The 27,081-nt window shown below is 44.7% G+C and overlaps 1 protein-coding gene and 1 long non-coding RNA gene across 5 annotated transcripts; one reads left to right on the top strand and one right to left on the bottom strand.

The window, feature by feature from the left end:
* Window positions 1-1,759: 1,759 nt before the first annotated feature.
* TNMD (tenomodulin) lies at window positions 1,760-26,691 on the bottom strand. Its single transcript, XM_090060978.1, has 7 exons — window positions 26,379-26,691; window positions 26,102-26,230; window positions 13,421-13,561; window positions 11,909-12,010; window positions 7,560-7,713; window positions 5,972-6,144; window positions 1,760-2,397 (listed from the first exon to the last, which is right to left on the bottom strand). The coding sequence occupies exons 1-7, from the start codon at window positions 26,580-26,582 to the stop codon at window positions 2,188-2,190; spliced, it is 1,113 nt and encodes a 370-aa protein (XP_089917104.1). The 5' UTR covers window positions 26,583-26,691; the 3' UTR covers window positions 1,760-2,187.
* On the top strand, window positions 6,076-21,278 carry LOC149858269 (uncharacterized). Of its 4 annotated transcripts, XR_016443960.1 has the most exons (5): window positions 6,076-6,203; window positions 7,420-7,496; window positions 17,450-17,568; window positions 18,095-18,183; window positions 18,891-21,278. It is a non-coding gene; the product is annotated as an uncharacterized LOC149858269 (long non-coding RNA). The 4 variants fall into 4 exon arrangements; XR_016443959.1 differs by having other exon boundaries at window positions 18,095-21,278; XR_016443958.1 differs by having other exon boundaries at window positions 17,450-18,183.
* Window positions 26,692-27,081: the final 390 nt, after the last annotated feature.

Below are 27,081 nucleotides of genomic sequence, written 5' to 3'. Positions count from 1 at the left end.
TTAAGTGATCAGAAACTGGTTTCTATCAGTAACAGAACAGATGTTCAGTGAACATAAACCAGTTTGAGATAAACCTGGTGGAATGTAGTATCAGACATAACTGATTTGGCTCAACCTGGTTTATGCAATGTCTGTCCCAGACCCCTTGCTGGTTTAAGTTAAACCAGGCTGCCCCAGCATTCCAGCAAGCTCTCTGGAATGCGCGGGGCGCTTTGCTTTACAGCAGAGTTGACCCCTCCCCTCTGCTCCCTGGCTGCAGCTCCAGCAGAGACTGCTGGCATCTGCCTGGCTTCTGCTCCCCCCTCCCCTTTAAGCAGGGGGTCGCCCATCCCCTCTGCCTTACACAGATGCATAGCATTAGCTAGCAGACCACATGCTGGCTACGGTCCATGCTGTGGCAGACCAGACAAAGGCAGAATCAAGAGGTAGCTGGTAATGTCTCTCTGTTGTTTTCTTAAGGGGGTGATAAACACTGAGTTGGGGGTGATACACACTGTGCTATCAATTCCTTGCTAGGCTGTTCAGGAGGGGGTGGGGAGCTCTTGTCCTGCCACAGCCTGGTCACTCCCCCCCTCAGCTCAGCACTATGGAAGGGAAGGGAGGGCTGCTCTAGCACCCCCTGGCTTCTGGCCTGAGCCAGTGTAGGCACATGCCTACATTTTTTCAGCCCAGAGGGGATGTCTTTGGATGGTTTAGCCTGGGCAGGTTAGACTAACCTGCAAAGATTGAGTCAATTTAGGCTCAAGATTTTGAATGTCTGTCCCTAGCCTTAGAGCTTCACTAGAGGCCTATGCAGCAGCTTGTTTGTCTTGTTGCAGTCTATGTTCACCTCCTCCCTGATCTCCCACATGTCGTCTGCTTGGAGTGAGGCAGCCATTTCAAATGATTTTCCCTTACATGACCTCAGAGAGGGTACACCTATTTGTAGTTACACAGGCTCTCCCTTCCATGGCTTTAACTCCTATTGATATATAAAACTCTTAATGCCTTATTTTGGGCTTATATGTGCAACTTGATTTGTGCCTGTGCACCTGCTTGTGATTTAAGCTCTCAATATGTGTTCTGTAGCATCTGTGTACCCTAAGCTTTTTCTAGGTACAGTCTTCACAGAGTCACTGATGAGAGGCACTAGAGGGAAGAGGTAGAAGTTTCTGTATTAGCCATCTGGCACTGTGGCTTTTTACTAACAGTGGCAGAATTTGTGTGTCCCTTCAGATCAATGGTCCTCCCAGCCCTGTCCATGGGGGAAGATTTTTCCTTAGGAATGGAAGTGAAGAGCAGTGTCCAATCAGAATGGCAGGGGGGAAATTAAGCAGGCAAGATGTAATTATTCAAGTTGGAAACCAGCCAGGACTGTGGGCTTTCCTTTTGGGAAAAGTATCATGGGATATTGTAATGATCACAAATGGGACAAGTACCTGCTCTTGGATCTCATCCAAAAGGTAGCAACTATTGTAGCTCAGCATCTGTGATCACTGTGTTGATGACACACTGATTTGGTGCTGACTGTAGTGGGCAGAGCGCCAACTTTCAAACCATCAGCACTTTTTCCTTCAGCACCTGGTTTTAGGCTGAACTAATGGCCCCTGGTAATCCTACAAGAGTCTTTTCCATGTGATTTCTACTTCTAGAGATTTGTCAGTGGTATAGCCTGTCAGCCTGTAAGTTGTAAAGGGATCATTTCTAGGAATGGTGATGACTGGCTAAAGAGGGAGCAATATGGAACCTTTGTCCATAGCTAGCTGAACCCACTCAGCAACCTGTCACCTGAGCCAGGCGCGGAGCTGCACAATTAGATCACCTTTCAAGCCCATTCAGTATCATGGACTGCCACCAAACAACTTTGTTTCCTTTGCAATCAGTCAAAGAATGTGTTTATTGTTTGTCTCATTTCTTACCGCTCAGCACAAAACCCAACCCATGAAATATAGCTTTTGTCAACCCTCCGGGTACTGTCTGCTGATGGCAGAGGACTTTTGGCTGTTCTTGCTCAGGGCAGGGTGCAGTATTCAGCTGTAATCAAGCAGTTAATGGCCTATGCTTTAGCTACTGGTAATACAAGATAACTTGTAACATGGCAAGGCTAGAATACAGGTAGCATGCAAGTGCTCAGAGGCTGCAGTTTCCTCTCTACAGTGAGAGCATATATCTGTTGTAGTTCTATTGCTTTGCTAGTTGTGAGCATCCCTATACACGCCCTAACATGCGTGCTATCCACCAGTTACATGGCATGATGATTCGGCAGATAACCCTTCCTCCCTGGTAGCAGTAGGGGTAGGGGTAATACCCCAGCAGAGGTTCACACACCCGCTGGCAGTAGCGGTTGCCCCGGCGACACCGAGCGCAGCAGTAGCCCCTTTCATCCCACAGCGGGTGGAACTCGAGTCCGTTCTCTGACTGGAAGAAGAAACAAAGCAGGAAAGTGTGAGGGAGGAGTCCCTGAAGGGGGTCTAGGCATCTTCAGGGAGCTGCTGCTGACATGTTCCTGCTGGCATGTTGCTCCTTTAGCATCTAGTCAAATGGCCCAGTGGGTAGACTGGGCAATCCCTCAGAATTTGGTACTTCTGAGAGAGAGCAGCAGCTAGTAAATCCAGCTCATGTAGGATAGCTATAATGTGGCTCTAAGGAGAGCAATGTGAGCACAGCACTGAGCAGACAGAAGAAGAAGGGAATATGATGATGCTGAGTGTTTGGGAATTTTTGCACAAGCAAAATTGCTTCTTACGATGTCCTGTCAGTCGTTTGGTATGGGGCTGTCATTACTACGATATCTGAGTGCCTCACAAAATCACTGACAGGCAGGGAAGTGTTATCCCTATTTTACAGCTTGGAGGTTCAGAGTGCAGATTTTGTGACTCACACAGGCGGTCTTTGGCTGACCCAGGAACTGACCCCTTCTGCCCCTGAGGTCTCCTGAGTAGCAGTCTGTTGGACCTCTTTTTATTCCTATTCCTTAAGCTGCTGGGTCAAATGGGAAACAAGCAGGAGGAACTCACCCTCCTGCTAGCTGACACCAGCCCGGACATAGTGGGGATTACTGAAACATGGTGGGACTCAACGCATGACTGGGCGGTGAATGTCAAGGGCTATAGGCTGTACAGGAGGGACAGGATAGGAAGAAAAGGTAGGGGCATGGCACTCTACATTAAGGAGGAATACCCATCCTCATCAATTAACAAAGGCTCAGAGGAGGGGCACTCTGAAGTGCTCTGGGTTAGAATACAAGGCAGTTGAGGGGAAAGGGTCTTAACAGTGGGGGTGTACTACAGACCTCCCAACCAAGGAGAAGAGCTCGACCAGGAATTCTTAAGTCAGCTCACGGAGGTAGCGAAGTCTAAGGATGTGGTAGTCATGGGGGACCTGAACTTTCCAGACGTCTGCTGGGAAGAGCAGTCAGCCAGGTCTGACCGCTCACATAGGTTCCTAGCCAGAATGCAGGACATCCATCTAACCCAGGAGGTGCACAGCCCCACCAGGGGAGACACCTTGTTGGACCTGGTGTTGGCCACGGGAGATGACCTGGGGAAGGGGCTGCGGGTGCTCCACCACCTGGGTGACAGTGATCATCGCCTGATGGAATTCACCATCCAGCGCAAGGTGGCAAAGGCCTGCAGCAAGGCAGCAGCCCTAGATTTCAGGAGGGCAGACTTCAATGAGCTAAGCAGAATAGTCAGGGAAGCACTGAGGTCCCAGAGGGGAGGGGAGCCAGGTCTCCAAGGAGAGTGGTTGCTCCTCAAGGAGACGATCCTCCAAGCCCAAATGGAGGTAATCCCAACATGGATCAAAGGGAGCAGGAGGGCACACAAGTCCCCATGGTCACCAAAAGCATCTGGGAATGTCTCCTAGCTAAAAGGGAGGCGCACACCCAATGGAAGGGAGGGGCCATCACCAGGGATGACTATACTGCAGTTCCTCAGGGCTGCAGGGGGGCAGTCAGGAAGGCCAAGGCAGAGATGGAATTGGGACTAGATACCCGGATTAAGGACAATAAGAAGTCCTTCTTTAAATACATAGGGGGTAAAAAGAAGGTTCCGGGTAATGTGGGCCCCCTGCAGGACATGTTAGGAAATTTGGTCGTCACACCAGACGACAAAGCCAACATATTTAACGATTTCTTTGCCTCCATCTTCCTAAGCAGGGACCAGATCAGCCCCCCCACTGAGCCCCCCTCAGGCCCCAGGGGAGGCACACCTAGGCCCCAGGGTTAGAGAGGAACTAGTTAGGGAGCTTCTGGAGGGACTGGATGTATTCAAGTCAGCCAGTCCAGACAATGTCCACCCTAGAGTACAAAAGGAATTGGGTGAGGTCATTGCAGGACCCCTGGCATGGCTTTATGAGCACTCATGGTGCTCTGGTCTGGTGCCAGAGGACTGGAAGAGGGCCAACGTGGTTCCCATCTTCAAAAAGGGTAAGAAGGAGGACCCGGGAAACTATAGGCCAGTTAGTCTTACTTTGATCCTAGGCAAGCTGTTCGAGAAAATTATGCTGGCACAAATCCACGAGGGGCCAGCAGGGGATTTCATGCTTAGGGGCAACCAACCTGGGTTCATCAGTGGCAGGTCCTGTCTGACCAACCTGGTGGCCTTCTATGATCAGATCACCAAATCATTAGATGCAGGGGTAGCAGTGGACATAGTCTTCCTGGACTTCCAGAAGGCATTCGACACTGTCTTTCACCCTGTTCTTATTAAGAAATTGGGGGACTGTGATGTCGACACCCACACAGTCAATTGGGTCACCAACTGGCTGGAGGGCTGCACCCAGAGAGTGGTGGTGGATGCGTCCTTTTCGACATGGAGGGATGTGGGCAGTGGGGTTCCGCTACAATCGGACCTAGACAGGGTACAGGGGTGGGCGGATGAGAATAGGATGGGATTCAACACAGACAAGTGCAAAGTGATGCACCCAGGGAGGAACAACCAGCACCATACCTGCAGGCTGGGGAACTCCCTTCTCGTCAGTACAGAGGCAGAAAAGGATCTTGGAGTCATCATTGACTCCAAGATGAACATGGGCCGGCAGTGTGGGGAGGCAGTCAGGAAGACCAACTGCACCTTGTCGTGCATCCACAGATGCATCTTGAGCAGGTCCAAGGAGGTGATCCTCCCCCTCTATGCAGCACTGGTCAGGCCGCAGCTGGAGTACTGCATCCAGTTCTGGGCGCCGCACTTCAAAAGGGATGTGGACAACATGGAGAGGGTCCTGAGGAGGCCCACTCGTATGATCAGGGGACAGCAGGGCAGGCCTTATGAGGAGAGGCTATGGGACCTGATCCTGTTCAGCCTCCACAAAAGAAGGCTGAGGGGGGATGACCTGTTATAAACTAGTCAGGGGGGATCAGCAGGCACTGGGGAAGTCCCTGTTCTCCTGAGCACTGCCAGGAGTGACCAGGAATAACAGTCACAAGCTGGCAGAGGGAAGATTTAGACTAGATATCAGGAAGCGCTACTTCATGGTCAGGGTGGCTAGGATCTAGAACCAACTTCCAAGAGAAGTGCTGCTGCTTCCTACCCTGGGGGTCTTTAAGAGGAGGTTAGATGAACACCTTGCTGGGGTCGTTTGACCCCAAGTAGTCTTTCCTGCCATGGCAGGGGGTTGGACTAGATGATCTACTCAGGTCCCTTCCGACCCTAGAAACTATGAAATATGATAGAGGATAGCAACACCTCTATTTTGTTAATGATGAATTATTCCAACTATTATGATCTACTCTGAGCTAACTACGTTTCAGTAGCTAAACAACTGGTATTACAGCTCCACATCAAATTCATTTCATCCTTGTTTATTGGGATTCGTCTTTCAATGAAGTGCTTACCGTTCTCTTAGATAGTTCAGGGTCCTATGTCAGGCAGGGAGATGAGAGACAGGTTTTCAAACAGGCCATATTATATAGTCTAACATTCTTTCTTTACAAATTCAGCCCCATTGTTAGATACTGACAGTTGCTCAGTAGTTATTCCCATGGACTCACATAGTCATTTACAGGAAGATCCTCTTCTGTCAGCTGCCGAGCCTGGCGTTTTGCCCCTGGCCTTGCTGCCTTATCCACATGATGCTTATTCTGTTCCTTGTCCCAGTCTTGTTTGTTTACAGGAATCTGGACATCATCTTCCCCAGCATTGTCAAAGTCATGGAATTCAGGAGCTAAAAGCAACAGCCCAAACAATCATTGTAAGCAACTGCTGAGGAAAGATCTTAGGAAGGTAAGCTGTGGATGGTGTGTTCCTCTAAAATACAAACTGGAAAATGAGAAAACATGGCTGGTGTGTTGCTATGATAATGAGCAGGGGAAGAAATTGGTCCTCACTGAGAGCTGGCATTACACAGGTTTAACTAAGTGTAAATGCAGGTCTTAGATTTTACACCCAGGCCCCATTTCTTCATGGTCCCACAATGGTATTAGCCTGCACTGCTACAGATATGCCAATTGTGAGGCCTAATAATGGCCAATGGAAAACAGCAAGACAAAAAGGACTTAACTCAGGAACTCAGTGGCCACATTTTTTCTGTTAAGTGCAGCAAGCAGGTGTTTTTTAGGCTCTAAAGACAGTATTAAGTTACTTTGTAATTCAAATGGAAAATTAAATACTAAGAGATAGTAATCTGTGTCAGTGCAGCTGGGTAGACTGGTGTTCTTTGGGTGTGTGCATTGGTGCTGAATGACATGTAGAGGTATAATTTCCATCAATATTGGCCCCTTCTCAAGGGACAACGTGATGTATGTAAAAGGCTGAATCAACTCATAGTACCCAAATGGTAAAATATGCTACCTGTGAGGTGTTCAGCCAAGTGAAACTTGTTCCAGTGATGCAATGTTTGATGTCATCACAGTGTGGTACAGTCAGGTGGCTTGTGGGTGGAATTTGCTTTAAATTACATGGCAGTGGATATTTTTATGCTGCAGTTTAACTGGACTTGTCAGCAGAACATCTGTCTTTCTACTTCACCTCCAGACTCTTAAAAGCTATCAGTGCAAGCACAAGTTCCTGTTCTCTTTTTAAATAATGTAATACTATTTTCCAGTATGCTAATACTTTTTCATCTGAGGCTTTCAAAGAGTTTTAAAAAATGAATTATCATTTTGCAGAAGGGAAACAACCACTGACACGTTAGGTGAGTTGTCTAACATCACATAGTGACAAAGTCTAGATGTTCTGCTTTCCCTTAACCTATTCCAACTGTTTGGCACTGTCCCCTGCAAGGAACCAACAAACAAATGCTTTATTTTTGTTATGTTTGAACCCATTCCACAGAAGGCAGGGTGGTGGAGGGCTGTTAGTGAAAGACAGATTGGATTTTTGCAGGCAAAAGGCCTGACAAGCTCTAACAGTGGTTGATTTGTCATGGCTGTAGCAAAGGACCTGTCTATATTCATTTATGTGATTTGCAACTCATCTGTGAAAACTTTTTCCATGCCAGGTCTTAGCAAGCAAGACTTCAGGAAGGGAAGACAAGAACAGGTTGTTGACTACACAGTGCTGTTCCTGGAGAGAGGGGTAGGTTAAGGCATTTGCAGCTTGGGGGACATGCTGCAGGAAGGATGAAATGGACTATTTTACCTGTTATCAAAGTTGGGTGGATCCAGTGTATGGTCACACTCTTGCAAATGTCAAAAATTTTGGAGTTCTTTAGGAACTCTTTGTTTTCAATAGGTTTTTCTCCTGGAATCCAGACCACGGATTGCTCAAAGTAGGTTGTTGTAATGACATTTCCCTGAAAAATGAATGTGATTTCAATTTGACATATTGGATTTTAACCCTCATGCCCCTTCTAAAACTCCTTAGGTTCCCTTGCTTCTGCCTTAACCAGTTAGAGCAGTTCAGAGGTTGCACTGTGCTTTTAAAGCTCTGGAATTTTGTCCACTGTGTTTCATAGGCAAATTTTGACCTCAGGTCTTTTGCTGGTGTAATGCCAACTAATTCCAATAGAGTTGTTCCTGATTTGAATGAGAGTTAGCAAATTAGTTGCTTTCTGTACTTCCTTTGTTTGTCCAGTACTAGTTTCTCCCCGTCCCTCTCCCCTGCACAATCTCACTTCCAAAGCCTTCTCCTCCTGCCATCTGAAAGAAGTTGCCTCCTTCCACCTCATCACTTCTCCAACTCATTTCAAACTTCAGATTAAAACATCTGCTTTCTTCTTTGCCTCTTAATTTCCCTCTTCTTCTGTTCCTGATTTTGTGATCAAGCACTAATTTATTCCTTGAATGATGCCTTTGCAGCTCTGATTTGTGTAATGTACACATCCCCTATATTACATTGCTTGGTAATGTTTTTTTGGCATTCAGATTTTATGAAAGATGATATAAAAAGATTATTGGATTGGACTGCACTGAGCAAACTGCAGTGCATATGGAGAACCCTGGTGTTCTACTTCTGCATGTTCGTGGTATCCAAAAAGTAAATTATGGAACAAACATAGAGCTACTTGGAAAACTGATTTTTAAATATTAAATGTGTTTTGTGAAGGTGTTTAATTTGTGTAGAATATTTTTTAAATCTTTTGGTTACCACCAAACATTATCTAAATAACTAAAAACTATTTTTTGGCAAAACTCAAAAGAAAACATTCCTTTTGACAGTATTTGAGGACTACCTGACTTTTTTTTCCATTAAAATTTCCATTTAACTAAAAAGTCTTGTTATAGAATAAAAAAGGTTTCACTTCCTTCACCCAAATTGAGGCCCATGTAATGAATTCTAGTGTACCTCCTGCCTGCTGCCAGCTAATCCATCTCTGAAAAGTGTTCCATGCCTTATAAATCTGGAAGCAGTTTCAAACAGCTTTGAGAGAATTTTTTCCTCCTTTCACCTTCCCCCACATCTCTACACGTGCTCAAGGTTCAGTGTAAGCAATATTAAGCAGGTCCAAGGTCCAATATTTGACTATATAACCCTACAAAGGCCTGCCTGTGACTTCCCTTTTCCTAATGGAAATGCTTAGCCTTCACTTACAGATATGGAAGTGCCGAGGACACCAGACCTGAAAAACATGATGTTTTAATGTGCAGCATACTTTTTTTATAATGATTTTAATGATTGTCATTATTGTTGCTCATAAAAGAACCTGGCCTTGTTGGAGGAGAAATAAAACTATATATTCCCAATAAAAAAGTTTAAAGCCTCTCTAAACCTTCGTAACATTGGTGATGGATCTTGTGTTGGGTGGCGTGATATTAGAAAAGATGGTCTAGTGCAGGGGTGAGCAATCATTTTGGGCAGAAGGCTGCGTACTGAGTTTTGACAAGCCATCAAGGGCCGCATGACAGGCAGCCAGGGACAGACAAATATTAATTTACTACATTTTTAGGGGCTCTGCAGGCTGGATAGAATGGCCTGGTGAGCTGCATCCGGCCCACAAGTTGCATTTTGTCCACCCCTGGTCTAGTGGATGGGGACCTGGGGATACTGGGTTCAGTTCCCTGCTCCACTACACATTTCCTTCAGGACCTGGAGAAAGTCACTTAGGGCATGTCTACATGTGCGCTTTAATGCACATTTACCTATTAAGCAGTAAAGGTACTTCACTGTAAGGGTGGCCAGAGCCTGGAATAGGCTTCCCAGAAGGTGGTGCTCTCACCTTCCCTGGAAATCTTTAAGAGGAGACTGGACAGGCACCTGGCTGGGGTCTTATGACCCCTCCTGCCCCCAGTGCTCCTTCCTGCCCATGGCAGGGGGTCTGACTAGATGATCTGTCTAGGTCCCTTCTCACTCATTGATTCTATGATTCTATTTTAATGCGCATTAAAGCATCATGTAAAAAAACGCTGTGCTTTTTACTTAATGCACATTAAAATACGCTGATGCACATTAAATGTCACTTAAAAAGTGTACACATTAGTTAATGAGCATTAAGTCAGGCCAATGCACATTTTTTTAGTACCTCACAATGGAGGTATTAGATTTAATGTGCATTAACTGTTACTCTCATCAGTGTCTATTTGGAAAACAGCACTTCCCTATAATGCAGGGAGTTTGTGCAATTAAATGCATGAATGATTGGATGTGTTCAACTACTTCTGGGACTGTATCAGTCCTTACACAGCCCTGATTTGGAGTGGACTGCAAACCAAAGCACTGATCCTTGACCATGCTGGTAACATTTGTAATCTGCCATGGCCATTGCTTGTTTTCTGCGGAGAAATGCAGTGGCACTGCACACCAGACATATGTCTCCCTTGGTGATGACTTACCATTAGCTAAGGAATAAGGGTCTGATCTGGCTCCCAGGGTATTGAGAGAGACTGGAGATGAGGACCAGGATGCTGGCTGTGGCAGGGCATCACCTCCAAGGTCAGATTAAGCATGAAAACCTACATCTTCCTGGAAAACTGAACACAGTAAAAAATGGATCCTTTATCCATTTTGCATGGTAGGCATGGTGTCCTGCTTGGCACACCTGAATTCTACTGTAAAATTTTTCAGGCCTTGGAGATTTTTCCCCACTGAAAGGGTATTTAGTGGGATGAGTTTCATGCACAGAGTTTGTGCAGTAATAAAGGGATTCCATTTGGGCTTCAGAAACTGGATTTCTATTTCCATGCAGTGTACTTTTGTGCTGCTGCTTATAGCCGTATAGTGCATTGTCTACTCAGAGCTGTTACACAATCCCAAAGTGCATGGAGTTTTCCAGAAGCTTACTGGCACCATCATTCAAATTGCATTCCCTGCCCACCCTTTCCCTCCTTCAAATTGTGCCCCCCCATTTGGGCTGGATACAATGTCTTGACCAAAAGAGTCCCTGTCTGTGCCATTTCTTGAGTGTATTGGGAGGACATTCTTCTGATAAGCCTAACTGAGATTTCGGGTTGTACTCTAAATGTATTAACTCCTACTCCATGGCCCTTTTCACTGCATCTTGGGATTTGCAATCTATTTAATCTATTTATGGTTCATCCTGAATCCTATTCTAAAGTGGCCTGTAAGTCCCAGTTTTAGTTTTCAGAAATACTAAATGCCCTAGAAACAGGGAAGTAAACATGGGGCACTGATCCATGATTCGGTCGGTGCCATACTGTCTCACCTTCTCAATGGCTTTCTTCTCCCTCTGTTGCTGCAAACTGTGCATCACCAGCTGCCAAAGGATGATGCAGAAATTTTGGAGAGTGTGGGGGAAGGAAGGCTGTCTGCTCAGCATTTGCATGTGTGCTTTTCCTCTTCAAAAGCCAGGCAGATTTGTAGTAAAAATGTTACTAGACCTTATGTCTAAATGTATCTCCTTGGGTTTTGCACCTCCATTCTCTATCCTGATTAATGTCTTGTTAAAGATAAAGTCATTTTTTTATGATGAGAATGCAAAAGCTCTATTAGAGTCTCATGAAACAACCAACTAATCTGTTTCTGAAGCTTTAGAAGGAGAGTCCCTCAGGAATTAGGCTGTGATTTAGAAAAGTACTTCTGCACATGCTTAATTTTAAGCACATGTTGAAGTTCTGTTGGCTTCTGTGAGATTTCTGTCTGTGCTTAAGTGCTTTCCTGAATCACATTTCCTAAATGTGGCTGGTTTTTTAATTCACATATTTTGTATAAATCCTTTAGAGAGAGCAAGGCAGATCCTTACTGGAAAACTGATTCGATTGATTCTTGGTGTCTGCTAATCTTGAGCTGTCTTGTGGCCTTTTGGCTACAACAGGATTATTGTTCTTGGTCTTTGGTATTGTGCTGAGGGGGATTTTTGTCTGTCTTCTGTCTAATCCAGTCTTTGAATTGTTCATTTTTCCAACAAGCCTCTGTAACAAGATACCTTTATAAAACCATCACAGTGCTCATATGTTTTAGTAGCAAATTCATAGGGAAGGATGGAGCAGATGGAATTCCAGTGAGAATACTAGTCTGTTTTCCAGAGAAATTTATCAAAGTTAGTTTCACATGGAGTAGCTTATGCAGATTTTTATAATATTTTAGTTACATACCTTAAGTTCCTGTATCTCGACCTCTGTAGTTTCAGGTATTACTTTAGTCTGAGTTTTGATGAGGCATTTTTGTAGTCCCACAAAAAAGATGCCAGTTATTCCCTAAAGCAATAACAGCCACATACACACAGACTGTCAAGTGAAGGAAATACAAAAGCTTAAATAGCAGCATAAAAATGTAATTGATTATTCACTCTTTTGTCAGGATTCTGTCCAGCAATGGTTCTAAGACGTACCAAAGATTTTTTTCTAAGGGATGTTGCAATGTATGGGTTTGGAGAATTAGGGCTAGTTACAAATGGCTAAAGGCAGGGATTCATAAAATTCTGCTCCAATCCTCTTGTCCTTATAACTGTCACCTGCTCTAGTGGTTATAAGTAAATGCATGCAGACTATAATATGGCCATTATAAATCTATGGACATCTAGCCTTCAATTTCTGCTAGACTAGCAGATGAAGATTTTACTGTATGTTATTTCCCATGGATATTATATGTCACTGTCCAAAGTATAAATAGTTTTCCCAGTCTTAGCAAGTGCAGCCACCATAGGGCTTATGGAAGCAACAATCCAGGACTGCTCTTAGGGTTTGATTTTACTGAACACTGAACATTGGATATACAGTAATCCAACATCCTTAAGCATGTGCTTCATTTTAAGCATCCAAGTAGCCCCAGTGAAATTGAATCCTTCGCCAGTTAGTGAAGAATAATTATGCCTTGGAAAGAATTCACCTGGGGGGAACAATATGATTATGAAGAGGAAGCAGTAGTTAAAGTCCCTGAGAGCTTGCTCTGGCAATGAAAGTAATGGAAGACTTGGATTCTGTTTCTAGCTTTGATCTTCTGTGTGATGTTGGGCAGGTCATTTAAGCCTGTCCCTGCCCCAGTTTCTCCCTCTGTCTAATGGAGTAGTATATCTACCCCTCAGGGTTATTCATCAGTTATTTCAAAATACATGAAGATAAAGATCTCTAGATCCCAAATCTTATCCTTGGAGGTCCCCCATCCAATACTGTCTAGCCCAGCCCTGAAGTTTAATACCCAGTGCAGGAGGGCTACAGTACATGGGGAAGCCCATTTGATTTTTCTCATGTCACTGGGACCAGAGCACCAATTACTTTTGCTTATAAGAAACTGGGCCAAAACCACAGGTTACTGAAAGAAACCGTCTGATGGTCATACTGTTATAGAGGCGGGCAATTATTTCGGGCGGCAGGCCACTTACTGAGTTTTGGCAAGCCATTGAGGGCCACATGACAGGCAGCCAGGGGCAGATAGATATTAATTTACTACATTTTTAGGGGCCCCATGGGCTGAACAGAATGGCTTGGTGGGCCACATCTGGCCCATGGGCCATATTTTGCCCACCCCTGTGTTAGGAAGTAACTTTTTAAGTTATGCTGCATTCAAACTAATGGTATAGAGATAAAAGCACTCCTGTGTTGTGACCCGCCCCTGTACTTTCTAGTTGTTCAGCTGTAGATGCTTTAGCAAAAAACAATTGTACTTACATTTTTAAAGTCATGTATTTCCAAGATTTCCTCACTGCCATTCCCAGTTCTAAATGACTCAGTTCTTGTTAGAGGCTCTATCTCCATCAAAATAGTCTTCTTCTCACCATTGCTAAAGAATGTATGCTCCATGTCATATATCTAGGAGGATGAGTAAATAAATGGAGACTAACAGGTGCACCCAATTCTTTTAGTTTTTACTGAATAAACAGTAGTTTTACAGTATGCTTCTGTAGTATTCCCTGAAGTAATAACAATGCTACTATGCAATTAATCCAAGGGGCCAGGTCATCTCTGCCTTCTAATGTCTGCTGGTTCTTTAACGGCTTCTTGGTTCATTTGGGGAACAATCCTGCCCTGAGTAGAGACAAAATACCCTGAATTTCCATGTTTACATCCCATTGAGACAGATGTAGGAAACCTAAGACAGAGATTGACCTGACTGGGAGTCTTATTGGAGTCAGCAGTCCAGGATCAGGCCCCCAGCCTATATAAATAGTATTAGTATCATGCCCCATTGTTCAGATATGGATTTTGAACATCTCAGTATTGGTCTTTCCCAACAGCAGATGGTAGGAGAAGGTAGTTTTCAAACTCTCCAGAGTTACACCATAATTGGAAGAGTAGAACATGCTTGGGCCCATCTAGTTGGTATCCAGATGCTGACAGTGTCTGATACCAGCAGCTTCAAACCTAGATGCAAGAAGCTCCAAGGTGAATAGTTATGGAGTAGCCTGCTCATAGGGGAAGTTTCTCACTGGCTCTTCTAGTTGGCAGGTAGCTCATGCCCTGAAGTTTGAGGAGTTTCTCTTTCTCTCTTTTTAATGCGTTAAAGTTTGCTTCATGCCACTGTGGATGTTTCCATTCCCACGCTCCATGCATAATGTTTTGTTGAGAATACTGTTAAGCTCTTGTCCCCAGTAATATCTTGTGGCAGTGAGTTCCGTAGGTCAACTGTGCAATGCATGAGAGAGTTCCCTGCTGCTTGTTTTTAAATATTGTGTCTTTTACTTTGAAAGGTTCCCTGTTTAACAAAGGACCTCAGTATTTACTCCCTTTTTTCCCTTGGATGCAGCCCTAGAACGTACTTCTTTCTTTGTTTTAACCCATCCTTGATTGCAAAGCTTGCTTCAAGGCTTCATTTTTCCCTTGTGTCCCCCAGAAGACAGGCTGTGCCAGGAAGGTGAAAGCAGGTTCAGGAAAAGAAAAATTAGTGTGAATGGGTGGTGAGGGAGTAAGGAACAATTGTTGTTATTGTCTTTGTCTCTGTACAGTTAATGCTACCCACATATTTTATTTAGTGAAATGTCTGCAGATTTAAATAAAGTAATGCCAGAGCAATAGTGTTTCTTTCATATTTAATGCTCAAATGAGTGTTTAATCCCTCAGGTCCCCACTAGGGGCCTCTCCATACATTCTGGAACTCTGTCTCTGCATACCGCACCTTTTCCAAGGGTGGATTGCAGTGATGTAGGCTGGTCAAAAGCTTATACAGGCTAAAGTCTTCTTTGTGCTGTGCTGAGATACTCCATTCCAAGCTGACATAGGGGTGCTAAGTCTGGGAGTTAGATAACTCCTTCCTCCTTTTAATGCAAGTGCCCTAGCTCTCAAGGGCAGGGGAGAGATGACTTAGGAAACTGGCCAGCCCAGGCCCTGTGCTCCTAAGGGGAATCCAATCCATCCCTGAATCAGGGGATGTAGTGGAAGCTCAACATTTTGGGCCACCCCTGCCTCAAGGTCCTGTGTTGTGCAGATTGCTGTGAGTAGCTCTAACAAGAATTCCACTGTACCCCTGCCCTTGGGAGCCTGTGATGCCTCCTTTTTTCCCTCCAAAAGAGCCATAACAATTGCGCTCCAGTTATCCACATGGCTGGCATGTAATCAGGCCCTTGACAATCTAGACCTTTGTACTTGCAGTGCATGCAATAAAGATACTCAATCAGCCTTTTTTCTATGCAGTTTTTATTTTAGCATTTCAGTGCATTTAACCCTATGGATCTTTTGCTTGGTTATTTGATTCTTTTGGATTTTGGGATTGCAGTAGCAGTTAAAGGACTTTGTCTGTAGTTATTAATTTATATTAAGGGGGAAAGAGTTGTTTTCCTAAAACAGAACCTGAAAACTCAGGGTTGGCTTAGAATCAATACAGCATTGTAATAAAATAACCTCTGCTAGGAAGGGTTCCCCTGCAGCGGGTGCACAAACAGGAGCTCTGACTGCTGATGGATGTTTTTCTGCCACCAAGTCCGCTGATAGGAGCAAACCCATAGCTACATTCATTGCAACAGCAAACTGTTACATAGCAGTGAAGGCCTCAGAGTGAGGTATGTGCAGGTTGGCAGGGAGTGAGTTAATCTGTTTTACATTGGTTGTTGAATACACCTAAGTGTGGATGCTTGTATTGGGAGGAGCAGGGCTGGGCCAGGCTAGATGTATGGATGTATTCAGTCCTCTCTCTGCTTCCCTCCCTTAGCCCTAGTAATGGAAGGCTGCACTCTCCAAAGTGCCCGGTGCAACACCCTGAGGGATACTTGTATGAGGTGCTGAGGGCTGGAGTGGCAGGATCTCTAGGAGCAAGTGTGCAGCTGATAGCATGCTTCCTTCTTCCTTTCTCCTTAGAAGTTGCTTGAAATTTGTCGGAAGCCAGTCCCCTTGTGCACCACAGCTTTGGCTGAGGAAGCTCTCACTTTGCTTGTGTTTGGCCTTTCAAGGGCTGGGCTCTCCTTTTCAATTTGTTTCAGCTCAGAGGGGTTTAAACTCCACCTAAGCTTGCAGCACCATTGCCAGCTGCTGTTGATTTGTCTGTCCAGCCTGGAGGAAGACAAGGAGACTTTATAAGGAAAGGAATCCTAGGCAAGATGGGCACTGCAGTGATCCAGTGGCTGAAGTTGCCTACTGGGTAACAGAATACATGATTTTTTAAAAATTGGAGCCAGCACTGCAAGTGAAGCCTTTGACGAATGCACTGTTTGACCTGAGCAGTTAACTGCCACATAAGGCTTTGCTGGTGTTTCCATTAGGCAGAGAAATTGTTGCTGAAGCAAGTGTTCTTTGGTGCTGTCCTGTTTATTCATCAGAAACCAGAGGACCCTGTTTCCCTGGGCATGGGAGGATCAAGCAGGGGCAGTTTCCTTTGCTCACACTGTCCAGCCTGCCTTTCCAAGAAATGCACCCCCCGGCAGGGATTTTCCAAAAACTCTTTCTTTTGCTATTTCAGCTTTCTCCTTCTCATGCAGACCACAGTACCAAGCAATTACTTAGCTCCTTTGCATTTCCAGCCAGGTTCAAGGAAACCCCTCATACCTCCACAGCTGCTAAGGTTTCCCTGTGCAGCGAGGTGCCTTGGGCAGTGGCTTCTGTTGCCCTCTCCTTCCATTTATCTTGAAAAAAGAGGAGAGGAGCCCTAACGAGGTCTGTGATTATCTGTGGTTAAATTTATAAAGCAACTCTTTGATCTATAGCTTCCAACAGAACAGTATGCCACATCTCTCGTACTTTTCCTGTACCAGGACACGAGTGAGCAGAGTTAACAGTGCATCACTGATACAGTTCCTACTACTCATCACAGGTACCTGCTGCGGCTAGCTTCGGATGGTACGAGGAGCCCTCCTGTCTCTGTGGATGCCTGACCCTTGCTGGATGAATAGCAGCAGATGCTATTTGAAGCATAACGCTGATCCTACCAGAGTTGCCTTGGGGATTCTGTTTTCAGGATCAAACGGTGCTTCACTAAAGAGAAGCTTTGAGTAAAGGGCTCAGTCAGAGACCAATGAAGAGCTGACAGAGGTGCCTGGTTGAAAATTTGTTAATGACTTCAGCAGAGTGGCCAAGGGCTGGCAAAGCCCAATTCCCAGTCTCATCCTGGGAGGCAGCCTCTCTGGCTCAGGTCTGAGGCATATTGCAGGAGTGGTATCCGAGGAGCTTTACAGCTATCAGTGCTGTACTTCCCCTCTGGATAAAAGCAGGCATGTATCTCTAGGGCTGTCAGTTGGTACTTTTCATGATCCTTCTAATCTTTCTTTTTAACAGGAAAGACAGGCTGGCCTACGGACTGGCAACGGGCTGTCGAGCTCCTCCCTGTCAGGCAGATAACTTGATCCCCAGTGACAAAGTCCTCATCAGCTTGTGGTAGGCCAGGCCTGTGTGAGGTGAGTTTGGAGGGTCTCAATTTATTTCCTGGTAGACACTTATACACACCACCACCAGCTGAACCTGGCATTGTGCAGGTAGCCTTGGCAGAGCCAGGCATTGAGTGGTGATGTGTGGAAGCTTATACTGCACTGCTGTGTTGCCTCCAGGGTTGTCAAGTCAAATGTTCAGGCTGTTTATGGAGTAAACACTTGGGAGTGCGGCCTTTCTCTGTGCTCACACCTTCTCATGATTGTGACATTAGCAGCAACAGGTTAGCTTCACAACTAGGGATATCAGTGCTGCTTTCAGACAGGTTTAATGCCTTTCACCAGGCTGTGCAGTTCTGGCTCTAAACACATTCCTGGTTACAGGTATACAGCCCACCTATGATGCAAGGATCCTTAAACACTGAGGAGAGAAAAAAGTCATTTGTTCAGCCATTTGCTTCATTGATAAGAGTATTAATTCAGAGTTCTTGTGAAACACTTTTCATCAGTAGATTTGAATGCACTTTAGGTCAGTATCATTCTCCCCATTTTATAGATGGAAAAACCGAGGCACAGAGTGAGAAAATGGCTTACCTGAGGTCACCCAGAAACCAATAGCAGAGAAGGGAATAGAATCTAAATATGGTGAGTCCCAGGAAGATGCTGTAACAAGTAGACAACTGTGCATCCTGCTTTAAAAAATGCAACTGTATTAAGAATATAATGCATCTCCCAGCTAATCATGACTATTTCTCCATAGCCAGCTACAGGGTTTTTGTTTTGTTTTTATGAAGACATTGATAGATTTTATTGTATGGAAGAATTGGGTTAAAGACTAGAAATTGTTGGTATGCTGCTTGTTTTGGCTGACAAACTACAGGCTGGGCTTTATATCAGCCATGGAAAAAATGCTGTAGGCCTACTTTAGAATCCCTCTCTATTTAAGAGGAATGCTTTTTTTCCCTGTAAGTATGGCCAATAACCTACTTGGAGGCTTTGCTTAGCTGCATGATATTTGAAGAAATGTGAACTTTTTAATTGGGTTAAAGGTACTGATAGTTTTGAGAATTGTCTTAGAATTTTAAAATCTGGTGCAGATGCAGCCCTTTGCATTGTGATAATCACCTTTTGTTATTTACCTTGTCATCTTTGTTCCGTTAATGGAATGTTATTAATGGCTAATGGCTCAGGTTAATTCAATGTTAATGTGTAAAGTGTGTGTATGGTTCCTAAGGCATCCCACAAAGGGGAATAATTTGTTTATTATTACTGCTGTGCTTTTTTTGAGTCACACAGAGGGAGCAGGATGGGATTTTTCTTTTTACTCTTAATGTATTTTTTTTAAATATTAGAAATTCAAGCTTCGTCTGTCTTGATTTTCTTGGAAGACTCTATGGACAGCTGAAGAAATTGTTGTTTTGTAACTTCATAAGAAACAGAAACTGAAGAAACTGAGAGAAAAGGGCTGTTTAGTTGGCTATTTAAAATGGAGTCTTTTTGTTGTTGCTTTTGTTAACACCAATTTTATGTCCCTAAAGCTCCTGGGGAAAAAAGCTGTTTGTGTGAAAAATAAAAAAACAAAAAACAAAAACCCTTAACATCAAAAACCAAAAGAAACTTCACTTTAGGGCCATTTTAAATTCTTCTAGCAAGATGAAAGAAGCAAAGAATCACTATTTCTACCATGAGGAAACAGGCAGGAAACTCCCTCTGTTTCTCAGGCTTTGATTTTGTATGCTAATTAAACAAAGGGCACAGGCCTTTGTACACGCCACATTTTTTGCCCTTTCTTGCACTGTAGCGGCATCACTGTTTGCATGAGTGTGTTTTCCGGATGCTTTAAAAGTAGTTCTGGCACATTAAAGTGAAACCCCTCAGATGTAGTTTGGTTTGGCTCACCACAAATTAAAGCATCATGTCCATGGATTTGTTGTGTGTAAACACAAAAGCACTCAAAGATGTGTAATGAGCCCCTTTGTCCACCAGATGGTGCTGTGACTTTTTTGTAGCTCAACCCTTCAAATTGCTTCTGCTTTTGAATTGCTTCCTCTTTTTTTTTTTCTTGTGCCATTTGTTGGCTGTGTGCTCCCACATCTGCAAGGTAGGGCATGGAATGGCAGGCCATGGACTGGGAGGCAGTGCTGGACGGTCCCGTTCTCCTGCGGTGCTGGCCGGGACCGGGGCTAAATTCACTTTAAAACCAAGTGCGTGCAAACACAGATGCAACACTCCAAAGCTTAATTTGTTTGAAAACCTAGTGGATGCAAACACTGATGCAACACTCCAAAATAAACAAATTAAAATTTTATAAATCTATTTAATTTAATGAGGATTAAACCCCATGGTGTGTACAGATGCCCCTCTACCATGAGGAAACAAGCAGGAAGCTCTCTTTATTTCTCAGCCTTTGATTTTCTATCCTAATGAAACATAAAGGTACAAGTACAACTTCTAATTTTCTGGTCGCTATTGTTTTAATAATTAAAAGATCAGGATATTTTCTCTCCTCCTCCCAGGAACAACATGATTTAATAACTGCATCACAATATTAAATGGCCTCTATTGAATGCTTTTTAGTATCTTTATTTTCTGCTGTTTATTCTGGGGATAATTGCAAGTAATATTCCTATCCCTGATGGCATTCATCTATTTGCATTTGGTTAATGTTGTGTTTTCTTTTGCTTCACCCTTTGCTCTGTGTTTCTTAAACACCCCAAACCAGGACAGTTTAGCTCTATCATTTCTCTGTGCTGCAGTAGCAGTGCTGACTCCCTAGTGTGATAACCCTTTGGATGCTCTACTTATCAATACTTATCAATACTTATTCCTCAATGTAGTCTTAATCTGCCAGTGTGCAGAATATACTTTTTCAAAGGGTTAACAGCTTATGCTCCCTTTAGTTGAGAGGCATCATATATTGAGAGGAACAATAGAGACTTTATAAAGTCTTGGCAGCAGCATAGAAGTGTGCGGCCATTTGATGATAAGAAAATAAATTTTTAGAAAGTGGGATCCTTCTTGTCAGGATAGAGTGACTCTGCTCAGCCTGAGTGGTGTGACACCATCCTTCTAAATGCACATTCTGCTTTGAAAACCTGGTCTTAGGACACGAGTATGAACTCTGGAGGGGGGTTTCTTTTTTTTACAGATAACTTAAGACATCTTAGCTAATCCTGTTCCTGTGGAGTTCCACTGGCCATGTATGTCTAGGGATGGAACTTCTAGCACCATCACCCACATAGAACTGTCTTTATCTCCTGGGCCTCTCCTGGATCAGCACAGTTCTTTCTGTACATCAGACAAGTGTCCAGAAAGGTTATATCTAAGCATGGCTTCATGTATTACTGCTGAGAGGCCACCCAGAGACCCATAGACACAATCAATAGCTTTATCACTTGTCCTCAAAACCTTCACCATACCTTTTTTTTAAGGTCATCCATTCCTCTGGCTCCTAGACAAAAGGTCTGATATGTTTTTGTCTTAGGTTCTCCTTGAGTATAGGAAAGGTGCTTTCAGCTTTACAGCAGCAGCTGAGACAAGGGGGTGCTAGAGGCAGTTTTGGCCAGAGTCAGGGCAAGATGCAGGTAGTTCAAAAGAGGCTGAGTTGTGGTGGACTTGCATGTGGTGATTATGCACCTCATTACATCCCCCTAACAGTACCCAAGCAGGAGCAGGAATTAGGGCAACCATCAATTGTAGCAGACAGCAATCCCTAAAAGGGAGGAAGACAAACTGCTCCCCTCTGCATCTGTCCAAGCCTCTTCAGAGACAGACACATCCCAGAAGCAGTTCATGATACTTTGTTGAGGAAAGAGTTGGCTGACTAGGTGAGAGCTCCCTTGATTCCACACTGTCAAGCTGGTGGCCCCAGGAGATCAGTATACCAGCCTTGCTGAGCTGAAGTCATGCTGCATGCTAAGAGTTATTCCTCTCAAGGCAAGGAAAAGAAAAAGGAGCCAAACTTTCCTCAGCCAGTAGCAGAAGCATTGTGTGCAACCAAATGTTATATCAGAGCTCTTAGCTGAACTCTAAAATAAACATACTGCTTGGCAAAGGGTCTGTGTGGGATCTGAATGGAATGAAAATATCTTCACCAGATGTATGCTCAGAATAAGGCTGTTGATTTTAAACAGATGCAGTCAAGTAAAATAATAGGAAAAGCAAGACCAGGCTTCTAAGGAACCCCAGGCTGGCAAGAGCTTTTCAGGTGCCCACATGAGTGATGCAAGTGTCACATGTTAAGTGCTTCATGTAAGTCCTCCTTCCCTCCATCCCCACAGTGTCTTCTATCACCATTGCCTACCCACCAAGACAAAACTTGTCCCTGCACAAAGGGCACAAGGCTGGTGTATGTACAACTGAAAGCCCACTTCAGTGTCTAGACTAGGACGGAAGTGATTCTCAAGCAGCGTGTAGGCCATACATCAACCCTCTACCCTAAGTTGCACATCTCCTACAGGGTGATTGGACAGTTGGGATGCTACCCTGGTTTCTCACATTGCTTTTAAAACAATGTCTTCTACCAGCTGGTCTAGCAACCTCCCATCAGAGACTTTCCTTGGGTCAGACAGCATTCTACTGAGATGGTATGTATGATGCGGCCAGTATCTCTTTTGGGATTTTCTTTGTGATGGTGAGAGGATTAAAGCAGGTACAAAGTGCCTTGTTGGCAAAGCAGCTAGGATTCCTTCTTGGGCTGTCCAAAGGGGCTGAGCTTATAGGGCAGTGGGTATGCGCTGACTCTGCCTAAGGCTTACATTGGTGAGTTTTTTCGAAGTTGGAGATGAGGACTTATGTCTGACTGAGTAGAAGTACAAATCCATTTGCTTGTTGGACTGAGGTTACTTTTACACGTGCTCTGGGGGGGATGGGGGAGTGGCGCTTTAATCAGAGTGGTTCTGAGAGCTGCTCTAATTAAAGCACCACAGTGTCTCGCGTATCAGCATCCCCATGCTTCAAAATGGTGGTGGGGGTGCTTGAACTAAAGCTCATTTGACAAGCTTTACTTCAAGCACTCCTTCCGCCATTTTGAAGTGCAGGCACACCAATACACGAGACATAGGAGGCTGCTGGAACATGATAACTACCGTGCTCTAACAGATTTGATTAATTGAAGTGCATTGGAACAGCACATGGGAGCAGCCTCCACACTTGTGTACAAGTACCTGAGTGCAACCCTGGCTTTCTCTGGGAAGGAGCACAGTCATGGAAGTTATGGTATCATCATTATCTGAGAGAATGTCTCATGCCTAACCCTTCCCACAAAAGAGCAAGGAGACAGCACTGAGTAGTTTCTGGCCTGGAGGTTATGACACTTGCTGAAGAGATGGGAGAGGTGAATTAGGGCCATAGACTGGTTAGGGTAAAGGGGACTTCCTTTTGTGTAAATTGTAATTTACATTAAATGCACTGCAATTATATTTTCAAAGAGGGACCTAATCCAAATGTAATCCGGGTACACCCAAGGGTGTGCCCTATTTTCAGTCAGATGGGACAGGTAGGCAGGAGGTGGGTGCTGTGAGAGGGATGCCAGAATTTCGAGCAGATCCCTCTTTCCTCTGTAGAGTTAGCCCAAACCCAAAGTTCTTAACTATATACAATTTATTGAGTTACCAACATATACATATATACATATACATATATATATATAAAAAAACTCTTGAAGATAGACATAATTACAGATATAAATACAAATATACCTATAAAGGTCTATTAGTTGGAGGAAGTCACCCCTAGGGAGGGCATTTGGGTAAGTACCTGTGCCTCAGGCCCAGAAGTGGGGTGGACCCCAGGACAGTCAATCCAGCAAGTTTATACCACAAGTGAGTTAGTTAATAAAGACATCCTTGCAGAGCCCATTACACAGAATTAATACACCCAACTATAACACCAAAAATAACAATAGATACCAAATAGGAAACATAACCATACCAGATATTAGACGCACCCTATCTGGGTTCCAACCACTTGGTCCCTCAAATGGGATAGGGTCTTCTACCCCTAGGCCTACTCCCTGCCAGGGTCCCTTGCCCGGGGGCACCTCCCCTGCAGGACCCGCGTTCCCGGCAACTCACAGTCCTTCCTCTGGGGGCTGTCAATCTGGCCTCTGGGTCCCTACACCATCTCAGGCCTCCTGGAGCCATTGGCTTCAAGTTGAGGGTTCTTCCCTCTGGGCCGTAAGCCCCACATTGGGGACCCAAGGAGCTCCTATGGGAGCTGAGCCCTCACTGACTCTGGTTCCTCAGCCTCACACCATGGATCTCTCCCCTTCCTGGGCCCTGCTCGGGGCACCAGGGCTCTTAATGCTGAGCCACACTATAGGGCTCTAGTTATCCGGCCAAGAGCCAGGGCTAACTTGAGCAACCTTGAGCTGTTCCCAGGGCTGACTCTCTGTGCACTGACCTGTGCACCATATGGGGCCCAAGCAGCCTTGAGCTGCTCCCAGGGCCGGTTCTCCATGGGCCACTTGCGTACTTCCCTGCCCAGCTGCCTGACGGAGTTAGGGACCTGAGCCTCCCCGCTGCGGCTCCCAAGGCCCAGGCCTGTGCACCGCCCTGTGCACCATGGGACTTGCCGGCCCTCTGTGGTTGCAGGCTCAAGCCTCTGTTCGTGGCTCCTAGAGCCCTGGCTCAGTGTGCCGAAATGTCCCTGGCCCTGGCTCAGTGTCCCACTGGGGTTGCAGGCTCAAACTGCCACTTGCGACTCCCAAAGCCTGGATTCTGTGCACCATGATGTGCCTGAGTGGTCTCACATTGCTCCCAGGGTCGGGTCTCTGTGCACCATCCCCAGGTGCCGTCCTCAGCCTAAGCTTTCTCGCACCACTCCCAAGGCTTCTCCTTCAGTAGTGGAATCAGGAGCCTTGGGCCTATTGCCCCCCTGGGGAAGAACTCCCCAGCTTAAGTCCCTCACTGCATCTCTTCCCCAGCCTGCTGAGCACACTCCCCTTTTATACTCTTGAGGGGCTCCACCCCTGAAGTTCTCTGGACCCGGCTGGTGCAGTTCCCATCCAGGTCCAGTTGCTTCTTGCCCCCTCCCTTTGGAAAAGGGTGGGCATTGCTTCCCTTGTGCTGCCTCTGGATTGGTGGGTGGGCTCCACCAATCGAACAGCAGACCCTTGATTCTGGGACTTAACCCAAGCTCTGAAAAGGTAAGCCTGCTACACTAACATATAGGAAAATTCCTGCATCTCTGTTTGTCTATATTTTTCCTGTTTGTAAAACTTGTATTGTTTTAAAAAATAAGGGCATGTGCCCTATACATGTGCTCCAGGATGGAGCAGGAGATGCTTTAATTAGAGTGGTTCTAAGAGCTGCTCCAATTAAAGCACCCACAGCATCATGTGTATTCAGCATCCCATGCTTCAAAATGGCAGCGGGCATGCTTTGACTAAAGCTTTTTTGATGAGCTTTAGTTTAAGTGCCCCTGCCACCATTTGGAAATGCAGGGACGCTGAATTCATGTGAAGTGGAGGCTGCTGGAGGGTGCTAATTAGCATGCATTGGAGCAGAGTCCATCACATGTATAGGTGCCCTAAGATTTGTAAGCTTCATGCATCAGAGTATATGCTGGTCAGGAAAGAATGTTACTGCACAGTGCAGTATAGCTAGCATCAGGGGCTAAAACATGGGTGTTTTAGGCCTTCATTTAAAGCATCTGGCATTGGCCACTGCCTGTGGATAGGAACTGAAACTGTGTAGCTCACAGAAAATTGTGATGATGTTGTATATCTTGCATTCCTAATTGGCAGCATAGGAAAATGGTGTGAGAAGGAATTGTGTTGGGAGGGAAGGCAGCCAGCCAGTCCCAAGTTCTTTGGCTTCACAACAAATGGCTTTTAAGGCATTGCTATCTGAACACCTAATCAAACTGCAAACACATGCCCAAGCATGATATTCCCATAGAAGTGGAATTACCCAGCGGAACTGAAAAATACTGGGCCAGAAGAGCCTTACACCAGGGGTTATTTTGACCCTTGATGAAACTATACTTCAATCTACCTTGCACTACACTAGACGTAACGCATGTAAAAGTTCTGCAGGTTTGGGAACCTGGGAAAAGCTAACACAGTGCAGTTAGCAGAAACCCCTCCTCCAGGAGAAAATTTGTCTCACCATCCCTTTATATTTCAGACACGTTAAAGTAAGAAATATAATCCATGACAATCAATCACTGCAGTATTCTGGCTTTCTCTCCTTTTTATGTGGTGACATAATGACTTTTCCCTCAGTTTCTGGCAAGTTAATTCAAATAAAATGGAAAATATTTTCTTACTTGTCATAAAATTTGTTGCCAGTGACATTAAGTAACTTTAACTCTTTATGGAAAAGATCCCATCCCCTGAGATTATCAACTCTGAAAAGAATACATTGTCTAAATAACCCCATGTAAACTATAAAAAAGAGCACTGATTTTTTTTGTGTAATAAAATTTTTAACACAATCTTGCCTAGATTTTTAGGTGTGGAATTAGCAGTTCTGATGGGTGGAAACTAGTAGAGTGATTGCTGGCTCTTAGGATGCAAAAACGGTATTCTAAAATACTGGATCAGAGGATATTTACTCACTTTTTTAGGCGCTGAGTTCCAGAAATATCTGACACCAAAAAATATCAGAACAAGAAAAATCACCAGTATGCAGAGCGGTCCGCAGATCTTGCATCTTTTGCAGATCTTTCTCGTCTTAGTTGATTCTGCCTAAGTAATTACAGAATAACAATATCAAGTGGTTTGCTTACCGTTCCAAGAAATGGTGAAAACACATGTATATCAGACTGCTATTGTGTCCTAAGTAATAAATATCATATGGGAAATTCTGTTTTGGTAAAGAAAATCATTAACTTACATCTAGAAAGTGACAGTCCTCAGGTTTCTCCTGAGAATTCTTTTCCATGATCTCTAACTGAAAATTTCTTCTTTCACTGTGAGGAGACGACAGAGAGACCACTTCTGAGGTGGAGTTACAAAAGCTCTGGGCTGCACATGCCAGCAGGGAGAAACTCTCTGTTACTATGACTCCAGTATGACATGCTAAAGCCAGCTTTACCATAGGAGGCTATATAGTGCATCAGCTTAAGAGTGAATGTTTGCTGGCATTGAAGGGTATAAGGGCAAGTGGTTGCCTTATGGACTAGGAGAGTGACTAAGGGCAAGATCAAATGCAGCAGCTTTCACTGCTTCTGCAGCATCTGAGAATTTTATACATTTACTGAAACTAGAGAGAAGTAATTCCTGGCCCCTTCACTCCCCTCTCCCCCTTCACACCCTCTGCTTTCTTTTCTTCTCTATCTTTTCCAGCTGTATATCCCATCAGATATTCATTAAGTGCCTTAATGCAGACAGTTTTCCTTTAGTACTCCCTCATGCCTAACACCTGGGTGGATGAAATGAGCATGCTCTTGCCACAGCCCTACTGGAGAGGCACTGGAGTGTAGCTGCTATTTGGGGATCTTTCATCTGACAGCACAAGGGTCACACATTTCTGGTGTAAGAAGATGATGGAATTCCCCTGACTTCAAAGGACATGGGTTTACCTTGGGGCTGAACCT

This window comes from Crocodylus siamensis, chromosome 8 (genome assembly GCF_052110815.1).
Source record: "Crocodylus siamensis isolate JL-2025a chromosome 8, ASM5211081v1, whole genome shotgun sequence".
NCBI lineage: Eukaryota > Metazoa > Chordata > Crocodylia > Crocodylidae > Crocodylus > Crocodylus siamensis.
Note: the sequence above shows the minus strand (reverse complement) of the source record. Positions and strands in the feature narration are given on the sequence as shown.

Excerpts from the sequence above, each read along its gene's own strand:
- TNMD (XM_090060978.1), bottom strand. The coding sequence starts at position 26,582 with ATGGTAAAGCTGGCTTTAGCATGTCATACTGGAGTCATAGTAACAGAG. Across the intron at positions 7,714-11,908 it reads TCGAGATACAGGAACTTAAG|GGAAATGTCATTACAACAAC; the intron begins GTATGTAACTAA and ends TTCATTTTTCAG. Across the intron at positions 2,398-5,971 it reads ATCTTCCTGTAAATGACTAT|TCAGAGAACGGACTCGAGTT; the intron begins GTGAGTCCATGG and ends TTCTTCTTCCAG.